General features: G+C 36.4%; 2 protein-coding genes and 1 long non-coding RNA gene across 3 annotated transcripts; 1 reads left to right on the top strand and 2 right to left on the bottom strand.

Annotated features, from left to right (window-relative positions):
- Positions 1–5,376: 5,376 nt before the first annotated feature.
- Positions 5,377–10,131, bottom strand: LOC121999679 (40S ribosomal protein S7-like). Its single transcript, XM_042554327.1, has 5 exons — positions 10,057–10,131; positions 9,902–9,975; positions 9,680–9,803; positions 8,071–8,130; positions 5,377–5,421 (listed from the first exon to the last, which is right to left on the bottom strand). The coding sequence occupies exons 1-5, from the start codon at positions 10,129–10,131 to the stop codon at positions 5,377–5,379; spliced, it is 378 nt and encodes a 125-aa protein (XP_042410261.1).
- A 253-nt stretch (positions 10,132–10,384) lies between these two features.
- On the bottom strand, positions 10,385–10,771 carry LOC122000441. The gene is made up of 3 exons (XR_006117131.1): positions 10,757–10,771; positions 10,537–10,686; positions 10,385–10,447 (listed from the first exon to the last, which is right to left on the bottom strand). It is a non-coding gene; the product is annotated as an uncharacterized LOC122000441 (long non-coding RNA).
- A 3,705-nt stretch (positions 10,772–14,476) lies between these two features.
- On the top strand, positions 14,477–15,709 carry LOC122002302. The gene is made up of 2 exons (XM_042557429.1): positions 14,477–14,843; positions 14,913–15,709. The coding sequence occupies exons 1-2, from the start codon at positions 14,729–14,731 to the stop codon at positions 15,509–15,511; spliced, it is 714 nt and encodes a 237-aa protein (XP_042413363.1). The 5' UTR covers positions 14,477–14,728; the 3' UTR covers positions 15,512–15,709.
- The last annotated feature ends 10 nt before the right edge of the window (positions 15,710–15,719 follow it).

The raw sequence follows: 15,719 nt of genomic DNA, 5'->3' as shown, positions 1-15,719 counted from the left end.
AGTTTAATTAGATTTAAACATTTGACAATAACTAAAATTTTGAAGATTTTGAAAATATATTGAAAATTAATTAAGTTTAAACTTATAAACTTACATATTAATTATGATTTAAAAATTAATTGTCATTTAAAAATAATTAAGATTTTAAAATTTTAAGAATTAATAATTTAAAATTATGATGAATAATCAAATACTTAAATTTTTTGAAATTCATTATGATTTATTTTGAGATTAATTATGATTTTGAAATTAATTAGATTTTATAAATAATATTTTGAAATTAATTAGAATTTGAAATTAAGATTTCGAAATTAATTATGTTAACTTAATTGAAATAATTTTAATTAATTTGAGTTTGGTTAACTACTTTATATTTTAAACCTAAATCCATCTCACCATTTTTCTAAATTATCAACCAGGGAACCTTATAGGATTTTGTGAGATAGTTAATTTCATCTTCAATTTAGATTATCATCTAAGGACTGATTTACATTTGAGTTAAACTCAGGTTTTACAATCAGTCCATTAAATATTCATTTCAAAGATTGACTTCCAGGCTGTAGTAAGGCACTAGGCTTTCTTGGGTATGAGATCATCTCCCACTTTTAGACAAAGTCTTTCAAAGAAATTAGATAATTAATTTTCCTTTTGAAACTCCTAGGTCTAACTAGTCAAGTGTAAATCACGCCTAGGTCCTTATCTAGCCTAATCTAAGCATGTATAATAAGAGTAGTAAGACAAGCATCAAACAATTCTATTTATAAAAATAGTTTTTCTATTGGCTCCTCCTGAATCATAGCCTTGATAGGGTCTATCAAGGTAGTGGATTTGATCCTTGAGGACTCGATATTGTCCAAGTCCAACTTGATTAATCAAGTTTGACTTGGGAACCCATGCTTCGACTAATTTTCTATTAGTTCTATTTACAAGTGATAGGTAAGACTTGTATTTTTATTTAGCCTTAAATCCAAGTCCGGATCGGTTATAAATAACTCACTGTTTTCTAAGAATCAAATCAAGATTCTTGGAACCCTAAGTGAACCGTTCCAACGTGTCTTTGAGTTCTTTAACTTGAGTTTTCAAATTGGATTTTCTTCCTTAAGTTGTTGGACTTGAGTTAAACTTTCAACTTGAACTAACTCAGTCAAAGGACTCAATTTAGTCTCCTCCTTAAGGATTGTTACCTCCTTTTGGAGTGACTTTACTCGGAGGTTGGATTTGGCTAATTTACGCATAAGGTAATTAACCAAATTATGCAGTTTACTTAATTGAGAAATACTTACAGTGGGTTTAGGCCTTTCGGAAATGAATACGGATCTGTGGCTTCGCTCGGACTCAATTTCTGATTCGCTATCGGTTTTTGAGTTGTTCTCGGACTATCAATGTGAGGAAACTCGTCTATTCGAGTTCTTCATCGGAGTCTTCTGAAGAAGACTCATCCCATGTTGCTTGTAGTGCTTTCTTCTTCCTTTGCTTCTTTGCTTCCTTTTGATTCAGACAGTTGGTTTTGATGTGTCCCTTTTAGTTGCAGTTGTAGCAGGTAACTTCAAACTTTACTTTTAATTGTCTTGCACTGTCTTAGACTGAATCAACTTCTTGATGTCCCTCTTCGTGAATCCTTTATTCTTTTTGTAGAGTTTACGTACTAGGTTGACAATCTTGGCTGTGATCTTGTCATTGCCATCTTCTGAGTCTGATTCATTTTCGGACTCGGGTTCGGTTATGCGCTTTGCTTTTGGTTCCTGGGCTCTGCTTGTACTTGCAACCAAAGCAATACCTTTCTTGGCTTGACGTGCATTAGTCTGTTCGTGCAATTCAAATTCTGAAAATAACTCATCTAACTTAATTGATGAAATATCGTTGGATACTTTGTAAAAATCTACCATGGATGCCCACAAAGTATTCCTCAAAAAGACATTGAGTGTGTACCTTATTACATCTCGATTCTCAATCTTTTGTCTGATCCTGTGGAGTCCGTTCAGTAGATCTTGTATCTGCGCGTGAAGTTGGCTAGCCGTCTCACCTTCCTAAATTTTTATGTTATATAACTTATTTAAAATTAGATCGCGCTTACTTACTTTCGTATCGGAGGTGCCTTCGTGCAGCTCGATTAGCTTCTCCCATAGTTTTTTTGCGCTTGAGAATGGACTAACTCGGTTTAGCTCTTCCTTTGTTAGATCACATTGAAGAGTACACATTGCTTTGGCATTGGCCTCGACCTTCTTTATTATACTTGTGTCCCAGTTCTCGCATGATACTGGTTTTCCCGTGCCGTCGAGTGGGAGTGAGATGCTAGTTTTGATGATCATCCACATCTCGAATTTGGTTTGGAGGTAGGACTGCATTCAGCCCTTCCAGAGCGGCGGGCGAGTTGTGCTATAGCCTTCTTGATGGGTCATTTAAGAGGAAACTCTCGCACACAAAAAGAAAAAGAACCAAATATTCTAAGATTTGGTCTTGGATTAGTAGTGTGGGAGAAAAATAAAAATAGCAAATTTTTTTAAAAAATAATAAAATATTAATAAAAATATTAAAAAATATTATTACAAATTTTTGAAAATGCGATATTTCGCTAATACCGACCAATAGTGAAACGATGAAAATAAATTTTTTAAAAATAGTTTTAGAGGGAAAAAACAAAAGGCGTATCGATTGCTCGAACGGTAGTTGTACTGGTTCAGAGAGACCCCGCTCTAATACAAATTGTTGGATCGAAAGTGCTAGAGGGGGGGGGGGGGATAGCGCTCGTGGATATTTCGTTCGTTTCAGAAAACTCAAAGTAAAACATGCAGCGGAAAATAAAACACACAAAGCAAATACTAAGTTTTTACTTGGTTCGGAGCCTGTGGTGACTCCTACTCCAAGACCCGTACATAAGAGTGTTTTCGATGGATAATCACTAATCAATTCGAAATAGTACAAAATAATTACAATTGTAGTACAAGGAACTTTTAAATGAAAACAATACCGACAACTTTATATGAGGAAATCTTCTAGAAGAATCGTCGTCGGAGCTTTCGGGTGTCGTGGAAGCGATTTCTGAGCAGCTCAAAGAAGCAGAAGTGGTTCGTTGTATTGTTCTGAAGCTTCTAGTCAAGGCTACTTTTATAGGCTATTCCAGGCACTCGGAATCCCTCCGGGCGCTTGGACGACGTGGCTCGGCCCTTCGCGTGCACCACATGGCTCGACCATCCGTTTGATAAACATTAATCGTACCCGAAACTTCATATCGACTATAGTGATCCCATGAACCCCCATCCTGTGTCCCATGACCTGATTAAAAAGGGGGGTTTGACCCTGGTTCGTTCTCGCTGCACTGATCTTACCTTTTCTTTCTCCATTTTCTCTTGGTTATATTTCTAAGAGCTATGAATTCAGATTTACCTCCTTGGGCTTAAATATTATCCAAGAAAAAGTGATCCATAATAGAGATGATACAAGTTGTAGATCTTCATCACTCACAACAGCGAGAACTTGAGGTGCATCTATCTGCTGCTCATTCTCAAATTTGAGCCGAGGTCGCCTTAAGGGAAAAAGCCTATTTAGACTTAAAGCAAAGGACCAATGAACTGGATAACTTGGGATTGAAGCATGCTTCTGTGATCACTATCCTGACTAAGAAGACCCAAGCAGATGGTCAACTAATATCACAACAGCAGCAAGATTTGGACTAGCAAGCAGATAAAATGAGGTTCTTACAAGCTAAATTAAACTGAGTCAACTCGGAGATAGTCTCCCTTTTACATACTTGTGAAGGTAAGTCTCATAAACGTAGGAAGATGGAGCAAGCGTTTCATCTTTGTCCAGGCTATTATTCAGCCACACACCCCTATCTAGGGTGGGAGGAACAATCCGGCACCTCCATGAGTCAAGACAAGTAAAAATTTGTCTATTCAATGTATCTCTTATGGCGAATTCATAGTAAAAAGTCCAGAAGTTCTATCACTGATTGTATGGTTATTAATGGCAATACAAAGTTCCATGTTAAGTTATTATACCTTGTTGTGCTGATTCATTTATCTCTTGATTCTATTTTCCCAAGAGAAAGATGATCTAGCTTCCCAATAGGTTAAATGTCATTAATGTTCCTAATCTCTCTTTTAAAATGGTAACACCCTATTAGTAATAGTTTATCTCCTTATTCCTCCTTTAACCAAATCCGTTGTTACTAATGACCCCTAACTTGGAATCTGATGAACAACGATTTCGCCAACAGATGAACCAACTGAATCTACTGCTTGCTAAAAAAGAAACAACTCTTGTAGAGGCGCTGCAAGATAGAGACTTACAGTGCTCTCTTCAAAAGGAAATTGAGAAACGTTGGCTAGCTGTTAAGTCCTGGGTTTGTGCTGAGCTAGCCTTAAAAGCAAAAGCATATTCAGATCTAGATAACCATAGACAAGCTAGAATGTATTGGAAGATCAAGCATGATTCCGCCATTTCCCTCACACTTCAGGAAGCACAAGCTAAAGATGAGGTAATTATATAGCAACTGCAAACCCTACAATTAGCCCAGGATAAATTGAGGCAAATCCAACTCATGCTTGAAGAAGAACGAGAGGGAACGAGGCAAGCAGGGCATCTCTGCCCTAGATGTCGTGCTCATGACAGGAGTTAAAAGAGAGATTCAATCATCCTAGCAACCTTTATATCTCTAATAATCATATGTGCAATAGAGTTTGAAGGGATGCAGGAATGTGCTTCTGTAAACTAATCTTATCATACAATGATGAAATTCAAAATAGGATGAATTTTAATTCTTATTACCTCTCGATTATTTTTCCTTAAGGCTTTTTTCATATTCCTATTTGTGTCTTGAGCACTTATTAATTTTTGAAGATGGTCTGCTAACCGTCGAATTAGCTGCTACAATGTTGTAGCAGCTATTATTCCAAGTAGCTGCTATAACATTGTAGCAACTAATCGTCGAATTAGCTGCTATAGCATTGCAGCAGCTATCATTCCAAGTAATTACTACAACGTTGTAGCAGCTAGCTATGGAATTAATTAATAGTGTCACAACTGGGACACCCAATAAAAATAATCACGTATAAATGGTCAATAATAGGAATAGAGGTGAGGAATTTACAATTTAAAATAAAACGACTTACCAAGTAGCTGCTACACGTTGTAGCAACCACTTAAACAGTCAGCTGCTACACATTATAGCAGCTACTTCGATAGTTAACTGCTACACCTTATAGCAGTTAATTGTCCAAGTAGCTACTACAACGTGTAGCAGCTAACTGTCCAAGTGGCTACAGCCTGCAGGCATTTGTAGTAGGAGTTGACCTAACATGTTGTAGCATAAATCCTTCCTTCCTTCTAATATATATTAGGATCACGGTAGGGAATTACAACTTAAAATGAAACAAATTACCACTGGTTATGAAATGTGGGAATTGATGATTGGGCAGTTGCCTGCAAATGATATAAGCAAAAGCTAGTAAGAAAGCAGCTAGGGCTTGTTCATTATAGGATATATCATTGTACAAGTTGAAAACCAGACAGTAGAGTGGAGAAAAGCTTACGATCGAGATTGGAGAGAATTTGGTAAGAAAACCAACATAGTGTATATGTTGGATGGTAGTTTCTTGAACTTCCAGCCAACTCGAGAACAAGCATGCGATTGTAAGTTGTCCAAATGCCTTGCAACGCCTTTGCTTTTGCTTACCTAGTAGGAACACGCTGCAAAGGAAGACAATGACAAAGGGAGAGGCAAGAGCGAGAGAGAGAGAGAGAGCGGCGAGGGAAATTTCTCTCACTCGCGCGCTGATGTTTTGAATAGAAGGCAAAAGGGGAGAGAGAATAAATGAAATATTTTTTTTCAAGGAACTTGAGCTGGCAACGCCATGTCTACACGTCGCTCACGGTCATGCATGAAGTGTCGCCTAGCATATCATTTCTGTGTGTGTATATATATATATATCCCACTAGGCGGGATCCGCTATATGGATTGAACTATTTCTCCTACTATATATCATCATCTATATTTAAATAAATTTTATCTTATTTTATTGTTGTTAATCAAGTCTTTTTTTGTCTTCCTCTTCCTCGTTTGATATGCGTGTTTGTCATAGTTTCACATTGCCTAACTTGAGCATTTATTGGTCATCTAAGTACATGCCTGTACCATCTTAAACATGTCTCTTGGAGTTTTTCCCCAATAGATGCAATTCTGACTTTCTCTCTAATGCTCTCATTTCTTATTCTGTTCATTCTCATATATCCATACATCCATCTTAACATCCTCATCTCTGTAACTCTTATCTTCTACTCATGTGCTCGAGTCATAGCCCAACATTCAATTCCATATAACGTAGCAGGTCTAACCATAATTTTGTAAATTTTTTCTTTAAATTTTAGAGGTACTTTACGGTCACATAAAATACCCGACGCTCTCCTTCATTTCAACCATCATGTTTATGTTCTATGTAAGGCATCTCTCTTAATCTCTCTATCATTTTACAAAAATATTCCAAAATATCTAAAGCTCTCGGTTCCGAGCAACTAGTCATCTCCTATCTTAACAATTATCTCAATATGTTTAATATTGCTAAACTTAAATTCCATACATTCTGTCTTTATTCTACTAAGCCTAAAACATTTCCCTTATAATGTTTACCGTCAAGATTCTAGTTTAGCATTTACTCCTTCATATGTTTCATCTACCAAAATAATATCATATGCAAACAACATGCATTACGGTACTGTGTTTTGAATGTGTGCAGTGAGTTCATCCATAATTAGTGTAAAAAGATAGAGACTTAGAGCTAATTCTTGATATAACCTTGTTTTTATTTGAAATGTTTCAGTTACTCCACCTGAAGTCTTTACTCTAGTTGTTACATCCTCGTACATATCCTTAATTAGTTCAATATATGTTACACTAACATCTCTCTTTTCTAGAATTCTCCATATAATTTCTCTTGAGACTCTATCATAGGGTTTTCTTAGGTCAATGAATATCATATGTAGATCTTTTTTCGATATTTTTTAATTAATTGTCTAATAAGATGTATAACTTTTATTGTCAACCTTCCAAGAATGAACCCAAATTGATTTTCGATCATCGTGGTCTCCTTCCTTAATCTTTTTTTTTCATGAATTTTTTTAAAAAGTTTTATGGTATGACTCATTAGTTTAATATCTCTATAGTTTGCACAATTTTATATGTCTCCCTTATTCTTATGTAAGAACTAGAGTACTTATCTTCCATTGATCAAACATTATTTTTCGTTTTCAATATCATGTTAAATAATTTTATAAGTCATCCAATATCTTATTTCCGTAAGCACTTTCATACCTCTATCGGAATATTATCTGGTCCAATGATTTTTCTATTGTGCATCCCATTTAAAACTTGTTCTATCTTTGAAGTTTGAATTCTCACTACAACAAAAACATTAAAAGACAACGGTTAAAAACCATTGTCATAGGCCCTTTAAACCCGTTGTAACTGACACTGTTGTTAAATGTGCGGTAAAAGACAACGGTTTAAAACCATTGTCTTTGATCACATTAGACAACAGTTATGCAACGGATTTAAAGTGTTGTCTTTTAATACCAAAGACAACAGTTCTGCAACAGTATAAAACCGTTGTAATTGTCAGTTTTGCAAAAATTTGATCGCAGATATACTTTTAACAACACATACACTGTTGTCTTTCTTCAAAATTTAGTTTAAAACCATTGTCTTAGAATACTTTTCACAACGGTTAAAAATCGTTGTCTTTGTACATTCAGTTGCATGTCTATATATGTACTTTTCACAACGGTTAAAACCATGGCCATTGCACACAAACTGGTACAACGTAACATTTATACATTCACAAAAATAGTTTTCAACATATATACATTCGATTAGTTGTCTTTAATTTATATATACATCTTGTCTCAAACAAAAACCGGTACATGTGTACATTCACTTAAGTTTATAAACAATTCTATACAATTACTACAAGCTATCCAAACATGACCACAAGTAGTATCCAATCATGACAACCACAAAAGATGAAACCACAAAATTAAGTTTATAAGACCACAACCATGCAAACCCAACTTGCAAACCCGGCAATTTCTCCCTGGTTCTTTTTCTGCATACCCAGCTTGCAAACCCAGCAATTTCTCCTTGTTATGAAAATAAAATATAGTTAAAGCCATAGAAAAAAAAAGAATGGCCAAATAAGCACGAGAAACGTTGCCGCTTCACAATTTCATGAGTAGTGAAGCAAGTGAGCACGAAAAAAGTTTATAAAACTGGTTCATATGGCTGTTCCAACCCTTCAAATTCATTTCTTTTGTTAGTTCAAGGCTAATTGTACAAAGTTGGACAAATAGTACAGCAGATAAGTTAAAGAAATAAAGTAATTGAATTAAATCATCTTGTGCATGAAATAGAGCAAAAGTGTGCAGTGGACAAGGACTGAAACCAGGATTGGCAAAAACGTCTTAGCAAGCAGATGAAGTTGAATCTAACACATACCAAGTACACATGATCTATACATAATCTAATATGATAACACCACCCTGCTTAAGTCAAGGTGAAGCCTTACACGGAATAAACCAACAATTCCTGTAGCTAGTAACAACAAATAAAGGAGGGCAGAATACATTGGGAAGAAAAAAACAGTCAGATCAGAGCAACTCTAGGTAAGTCTAGATAGTTTGTGTATCTTGCATATAGTGATTGCTAAATTGGTTTGGTTTGGTTTGCCATAAGTAAGTCGAAACAACTATGTGAATGAACTTGGTCATTGTGATTCTCAACAAAGTGTAAGTTATTTCCATTCAACTTTAACCCATTCCGGCCATTCATCATGTCCAACAAATTGTAAATTCCAAATATTTTCAATTTTGTTTGATTGAGAAACCATTTTCATTCCCAAAGAAAACAAGAATCTCAATACTATTAATTAAATTGGTCTTGCTCCTGCATTTTCCCCATGTATTATCATGTTCATAAATCAGGTAACTGCTCAAAATATTTATCTAGCTCACCTCCTTTACGTGTAAATCCTAATCTGCAGAAAACTGTCCATTAAGAAAGGAAACAATTCATGATGCTCAAAGTTAATCAGTTCATCATAATCTGACAAGTGTGTTAGTCCTACAGAAATGTGTTTACCAGCAAATGATATATATGTTTGAACATCTCAAAATCTTAAGATGTTGAAAAACATTTCATGCATTCCAGTATAAGAATAATGGAATATAGCCTAGAATGAGCATTTCATAAGATGTAATAATCATTAGAAGGGAAAGACAAGCATAGCTGAAAATGGATTCCAAAGAAGCAAGAAGTGGCTTCTTACTAAAGATAATGAACTTATATAAACTTTAGCTAAAACAAGGTAATGAACTTACATAAACTTGAACGCACCTATTCATAAATATGATCTTGTATACATTCTGCCAACTCCGATCGCACCAATAGAATTGGCCTGTCGGCATTGAACGGAATAATGAAAGTTTGCAAATACATTTAAATATCACCAACAAATGTTTGCAATAGCGACATACAAGCTAAATGGCTACCAGTCAAAAGTGTATATATTAGTTTTCAATGTCAAATCTTATAGTTAGTCAATTTGACATAAACATCTTCAATTAATAGACTTAACTGCAATCAAAGACTTGCACACGATTAATTGAAATGAAGTGTCTTAATACTATTTACCTTCCCACTGAACTTCTTTTCCAGTTCTCTAACCAGCCTAACATGAATCTTTTTGTAGGCTTTTCGCAGCCTGTATGGAATGTGAATAACAACAGCTTTCCTATTGCCAGGCATATCGATTTGCCTATACCAAAACCATAAAACTTAAATAAAATAAGCATTATCTGTAAATTCACAAAACAAAATTTGGAAACGCCAACATGATTGACATAACAAACTTACACTGCTGAATTAATGTAAAGATCCTTCAAGTCACTCTTCAACTCCTGGTTCGCATTCTCCAGATCAAAGAATGCCTGCTATGAATATGAACAGTTCAATTGGGATCTCAACCAAAATATCAGAACAATGCGATATGAAAGATGAAGGCAACTAGCCTGAGCCACAGTGTCTTCCAACTCAGTCGGTTCTGCACCCTTATCCTTTAGGATCTTCTTGCTCGTGGTAAACATTTTTCCTAATACTTACTAGGTCTGCAAAAGAATGAAATCCGAGATAATTTGAAACTTTATTATTCTCAACCCAATTACATTTAAACATTGGAACTTGAAACTTTTGATAATGGAATATAGCCTAGATGAATTGATAGTTTCCTCAAAACAGATAAACCAAAGAACACTTCCAGCAAGACTTACCTTTGTTCAAAGATAAGCCCATTTGTGTTGGTCGAAGGCTTTCATAGTAGCCCCTCCAACATTCTAAGCCTTTCCAATGGGTGCCCGATGCCCAAAGCTCGGGGAAAAGAAGGACCGTGCTACCGAAGTATACCTGAAGTAGAACAAGTTACAACGAAAATAATATTAACAATAATATAGTACTTGAGAAAATTGTACAGAAATAAAAGGAAACAGAAGTACTTGGTAGATGGAGACTCCCTAAGAACAATATCAAGGGCTTGAATGACTTCTTGAGGTGCCTCAATCTGTCGACCAGCTAAAAACTCCTTCAGGTTGTGTATGCTTGTGTTTCCAGCAAGCTTAATAATCACTCTAAAATCCTTGGCCTTCCTGAAGAAGAGGAAAACCACACGATTTTAACAGATATGGTCAGCATAAAGCTTCAGTTGAGAAACAGTACCTTCCATCATTTTCAGGCAGTGAAACTGTGAACTCCTTTGACTCAAAAGGAAAAGTACCAGCCATATACAGGCTCTTCCTTCCATCATAAGCTGGCATTCTCCTTCCCAAAGGCTTTATCCTTATGCACCTTGACAAGCTCAGAGATGATTTTTCTATTGGTAGCTCTGGACACTGATTCGGGCACTATAGTCACCTACAAGTTCAGAACAAGGTATTCTCCATCAAATGGGAAGAACGATGCATAACGAAAGAGAAACATAGAAACTTACATCATAGTGGAAAAGAGTATTGTCGGCAATCTCGACAAGGAAATGGTTAGCCCTAACTAAGCACGACCTTCCGACGGTGCCGAAATCCAGCCAAGCCGGATGCCTCAAACCCTTGCTAGAGGCCGGAGGCGCCGCCGGCTGAGGAGTCTGCTCCTTCGTGGGCTCGGCGATCGTGAGATGCCGGAGTTCTTCGCCGATAGAAGAGGACGAAGGCGAATCTGCTGCTGTGGACGGTGGCGAAGGACGGTACGATGCGGACGGAGTCATCGACGATTCCTGAGAGTGAGGAGCCGGAGCATACCCACCCCTTCCTCCGCCACCACGCGATCTGCCGTCATCAACAGGACCTCGACCACCCCATCCACCACCACGGCGACCACCTCCATATGCTCCTCGTTCGCCGGACATTGCGAGAGACAGGCTCGTATGGGAGAAGGAATAGCAACAAACCAAAAGATGCTGGTGAGAGTCTGCGAGAGAGGTTTAGCCAGAGAGGAGTTTTGAGGAGAGGGGTTCGTGCAAAGGGGTGGAAGGCAAAAATGTGTGAGGAGTGGAGAAGATTATGTGAGGAGATCGGGAAGAGGAGATTGTGTGAGGAGAGGGAACGTGAAGAGATCGCGGGATGAGGAGAGGAGAAAGACACAGTTGCCTAGGGTTCCCGAAGACTAAGGGAGGGAAAACACGCGCCAAAATATATTTCGGAGAGGGGAAGACATTAAACCAGGGCAATGGAACAAAAGAATTAGGTTTACAACGGTTTAAAACCGTTGTAAAATGTGTAATCCTCTAAAAAATGCGCTTAAAAACAACGGTTTTAGGAAATCGTTGTAAAATGTGTTGTTGATTATAAAACAATTCACTCAACGACAACGGTTTTTACAAAAACCGTTGTCTTTTGTTTTTCTTTAGAGCTAAAAGACAACGGTTTTGTCAAAAACCGTTGTCTTTTGTCAAATTAACAACAGTTCTCTCAAAAACCGTTGTCTTTATAGTGTTGTTTTTTAACAAATTTGTTGTAGTGTCTACGATAAAAATTTAAATTTCTATGATCATTTGACCTACTTAAATTACCTAAGTTAAGTTGGTCACCTAAATCTTCATTAAAAAGTTGATGAAAAATCTTCTTCCATTGCTCTTTTATTTTTTCATCGTTTACTAGTACCTTATTAATTCATCTTTAATACATTTTATTTGAATAAGATGTCGTGTCTTCTTTTCTCTCACTTTAGCTATTCTATAAGTGTCTCTTTCTCCTTCTTTTATATCTAATTTTTTATATAATCGTTCAAAAGTTTTATTCTTTGTTTCATTCACTACTCTTTTAGCTTCTTTCTTGGCGATTGTATATTTTATAAAATTTGTTTCGTTCTTATAAATATATAACTCGTTATAAGCTATTCATTTTTTTTCACTTTCTCTTGTACTTTCTCATACACCACCAAGATTCGTTATTTAGTGGTGCATGTCCCTTTGACTCACCAAGTAAACTCTTGGTTACTATTTTCAACTTTCTTTAACTTCCACCACTTAATTCTAGGAGCCGTATATCTATTTTTTTCTATTAATACTATGTTTGAGATGTATATTTAACACTATTAACTTATATTGGATAATTAAGCTTTCCTTAGGGATGACCTTGTAATATTTATAAATCTTTCTATCCTTCTTCCTAATCATAAGAAAGTCAATTTATGATTATTATTTCTACTTTTGAACGTGATTAAGTGTTCTTCTCTTTTCTTACAAACGTATTAACTAATATAAGGTATATGTTATTGTAAAATCTAATATAGTTTTCTCTTCCACATTTCTCGTTCCAAACCCATAACCCCATGTATCTTCTCATATTCCTTATTTTTCACTCGGGCATGCTCACTTAGACCACCTCTTATTAAAATCATTTTATTTGACAGAATGTTTTGTAATATTTTATATAAGTTTTCCAAAATCTTGATTTGGTAACATCATCTAATCTTACTTACAGTGTATATATGCTAATTATATATATAATTTTTTCACCACTATTATCTTAAGGATTATAATTCTATCCCTTTTTCTAATTACTTCTGCAACTCTATCTTTTGACGAACTGTCTACAATAATACTCACTTCATTTTTTATTTTTCTCTTTCCTATGTACCATAATTTAAAATCTGAGTTCTTTATCAGTTTTGTCTTTTCGTTTACCTATTTTATCTCTTGTATACACAAAATATTAATTCTTGTCTTAATCATCGTATCTACTGTCTCCATTGATTTATCAGTATCATCGTATATATTACCTTCATTGATTTACCAGTGAGGGTTCCTATATTCCGTATTTCATATTCCAAATCTTAAATTATTATTTTTCTAATTATATTTATTTTTATTCAACCTATAGTGTAAGAATTCTTACATATTTAACATTACACCCAAATTCTCATGGAAATGTAGTGATCCTTACTAATACGTTACAATCAAGCCCTATAATATGAACTCTTATATATTTAATAATACACTCGAGTTTTAGAAATATAACGACATTTATCGAAATATTAAAGTCGAACCTTATAACGTGTACTTTCGGAAAAATAATATAATATCAATATAATAGTTTAATAAATCTGCCTATTAAATATTTATTATAATTTTAACTCCGATCAGTAACCTAACGCCAAGTTTCTTATTATCTATCATAAAATATTAAAAAGACGTTCTTTGGAACGTGAAAAGGTAATGTCTAATTATGATAACCAATATGTAAGTTTATTTTTTATTTTCAGAATACTTATTTCAAAATATAAATATTATTTCTAGGAATAAAAAAATAGTGTCTAATTATCATATCGAATCGAATCAATCCACACTGCATTATTTTTTCCCCCTAATTATATGATTGATTCAAAATCCTTATCTAACCTAATCAATTTTTCTGCTCCGTTCCTATCCACTTTACAAGCACAGTTGAATTTAGACTAAACATCCCTCTCTAGATTAGCACAGTTGAATTTAGACTAAACATCCCTCTCTAGATTTATCTTTCCACCTATATTATAATTTTAAATCGAGTTAAATTACCGGAGATGAACGGACTATATGGTGCCGAGTATATATATATCTAGACATAGCAAACGGATTGAACTGTGTAAGGGTGGCTCCTCTTGGCGGCTGAGCCGGTACGACATGGATCAATATCGGGAATAACCTGCATGTCAAGCCTAACCTAAAAAATTTAAAAATATAAAAGATTAGCAAACTAACCTTATAAAACCACGATTAGTTAGTTAACGCAATCTTATCATAAGTTTCCAATATTACAAAAGAACAGGAAAACAATAAACTAAAACTGTGGCGGTGCCTACTCACTAACTAGTCACTTCAATCTTTGCGGCAAAAGGACTGCAAATAACAAATCGATACACACACATTTCGTCTACAAGAAGCTTCAGATCAGAACCATGCAAGGCCGGCCAAGAGAATTCGCAGAGTCTCAATCACAAAGGAGGAAGAAAAGAGAGGAGAGGAGAATCTTAAAAAAGCTTCAAACAAACGGCAAAGCAAGAAAGACATGGAATATATTCACAGCTGCATTAGCTATTCTTGCTAGCTCCACTTCAAGCTTATCCATCTAACTTATTATTCCCTCGGCTTCTTTTCAACCTTCCCTTTTCATTCCTATTTTATTTCTCAACAAGTTCCAAGTATATATATCGACTTACATGCATTCCCCCAACTTAGATTTGATCAACAAGAGAGAAAAAGAGAGAGAGAGGAGGAAGATGGGTTGCTATCCTCTAGGGAAGATGGTGACAAAGGCATTCGACAAGTGCAAAGGTATTTATTTTATTGCTTTACCTCGATCAAAGAAAGATTTGGTCTTTTACTTGCTTCCTTCGTTAATAGGGAGGAAGAGGCGTGGTATAGCTACCACCATGGTATACTCACCGCCCCCGTCGTACTCCTACGCGCGATCAGTTGCGAAGCATGTGACTTTCAGCACGGACCACGCCGTCGTCATGCCGCCGGACACCGTCCAAATGGTGCCTCCCGTCTCGAAGCACCACCACCCAGGGCCTGCGATCTTACCGTCGCCTCAAGCGGAGATGGCGCAATCAAACGAGCAATGCCGGGTTCGATTCGCGCCGGAGTCGACGACTCAGCACGGTGAGATCCCTATTCCACCGAGGGCGCCTAGATCGAAGCAACCGAGGTTTCCCGTGGAGCAAGATCATCAGGCTGCGGATGGCTTTGCCCATCCGTTGAGAAGGGAGCCGCCTCAATTTCGAGATGACACTGCAAACCGAAACGAACCGCCGCCGACATATACGGCGTCGCCGCTGCCGAGGTGGGAGGAGGGGGAGAGACGGAGGGAGTACTTCGGCGGCGAGTACCATTACTATCCTACGCCGGTTCGCGAGGGAATCTACCGAATCGCGACCGACCCGAACCGGCTCACCACGATATTTAGCGAGGAGAATCCGAACGCCTGCAGCATCGTGTGAGTGAGTGGCAGAGGTTTCGATGGACGACTGCCTTTGGATGGAATGGACGGCTCAGAATTTGCTCGATAAGAAGAATCTGATGCTCTGTGTTTGCTTTAATTGCTTTGGTACTGGATTCCTTAAGGATCGTGTGCCGTGTAAAACACCTGTTTATTCCGTCTGTTATAGTGATTTTTTTTAAATCTGTTGTGGTTAAAAGTTGATTCCA

This window comes from Zingiber officinale, chromosome 7A (genome assembly GCF_018446385.1).
Source record: "Zingiber officinale cultivar Zhangliang chromosome 7A, Zo_v1.1, whole genome shotgun sequence".
NCBI lineage: Eukaryota > Viridiplantae > Streptophyta > Magnoliopsida > Zingiberales > Zingiberaceae > Zingiber > Zingiber officinale.
Note: the sequence above shows the minus strand (reverse complement) of the source record. Positions and strands in the feature narration are given on the sequence as shown.

Excerpts from the sequence above, each read along its gene's own strand:
- LOC122002302 (XM_042557429.1), top strand. The coding sequence starts at position 14,729 with ATGCATTCCCCCAACTTAGATTTGATCAACAAGAGAGAAAAAGAGAGA. Across the intron at positions 14,844-14,912 it reads GGCATTCGACAAGTGCAAAG|GGAGGAAGAGGCGTGGTATA; the intron begins GTATTTATTTTA and ends CTTCGTTAATAG.
- LOC121999679 (XM_042554327.1), bottom strand. The coding sequence starts at position 10,131 with ATGTTTACCACGAGCAAGAAGATCCTAAAGGATAAGGGTGCAGAACCG. Across the intron at positions 9,804-9,901 it reads CTTTACATTAATTCAGCAGT|GCAAATCGATATGCCTGGCA; the intron begins GTAAGTTTGTTA and ends GTTTTGGTATAG. Across the intron at positions 8,131-9,679 it reads AAAAGAAGTTCAGTGGGAAG|GAGAAATTGCTGGGTTTGCA; the intron begins GTAAATAGTATT and ends TTTCATAACAAG.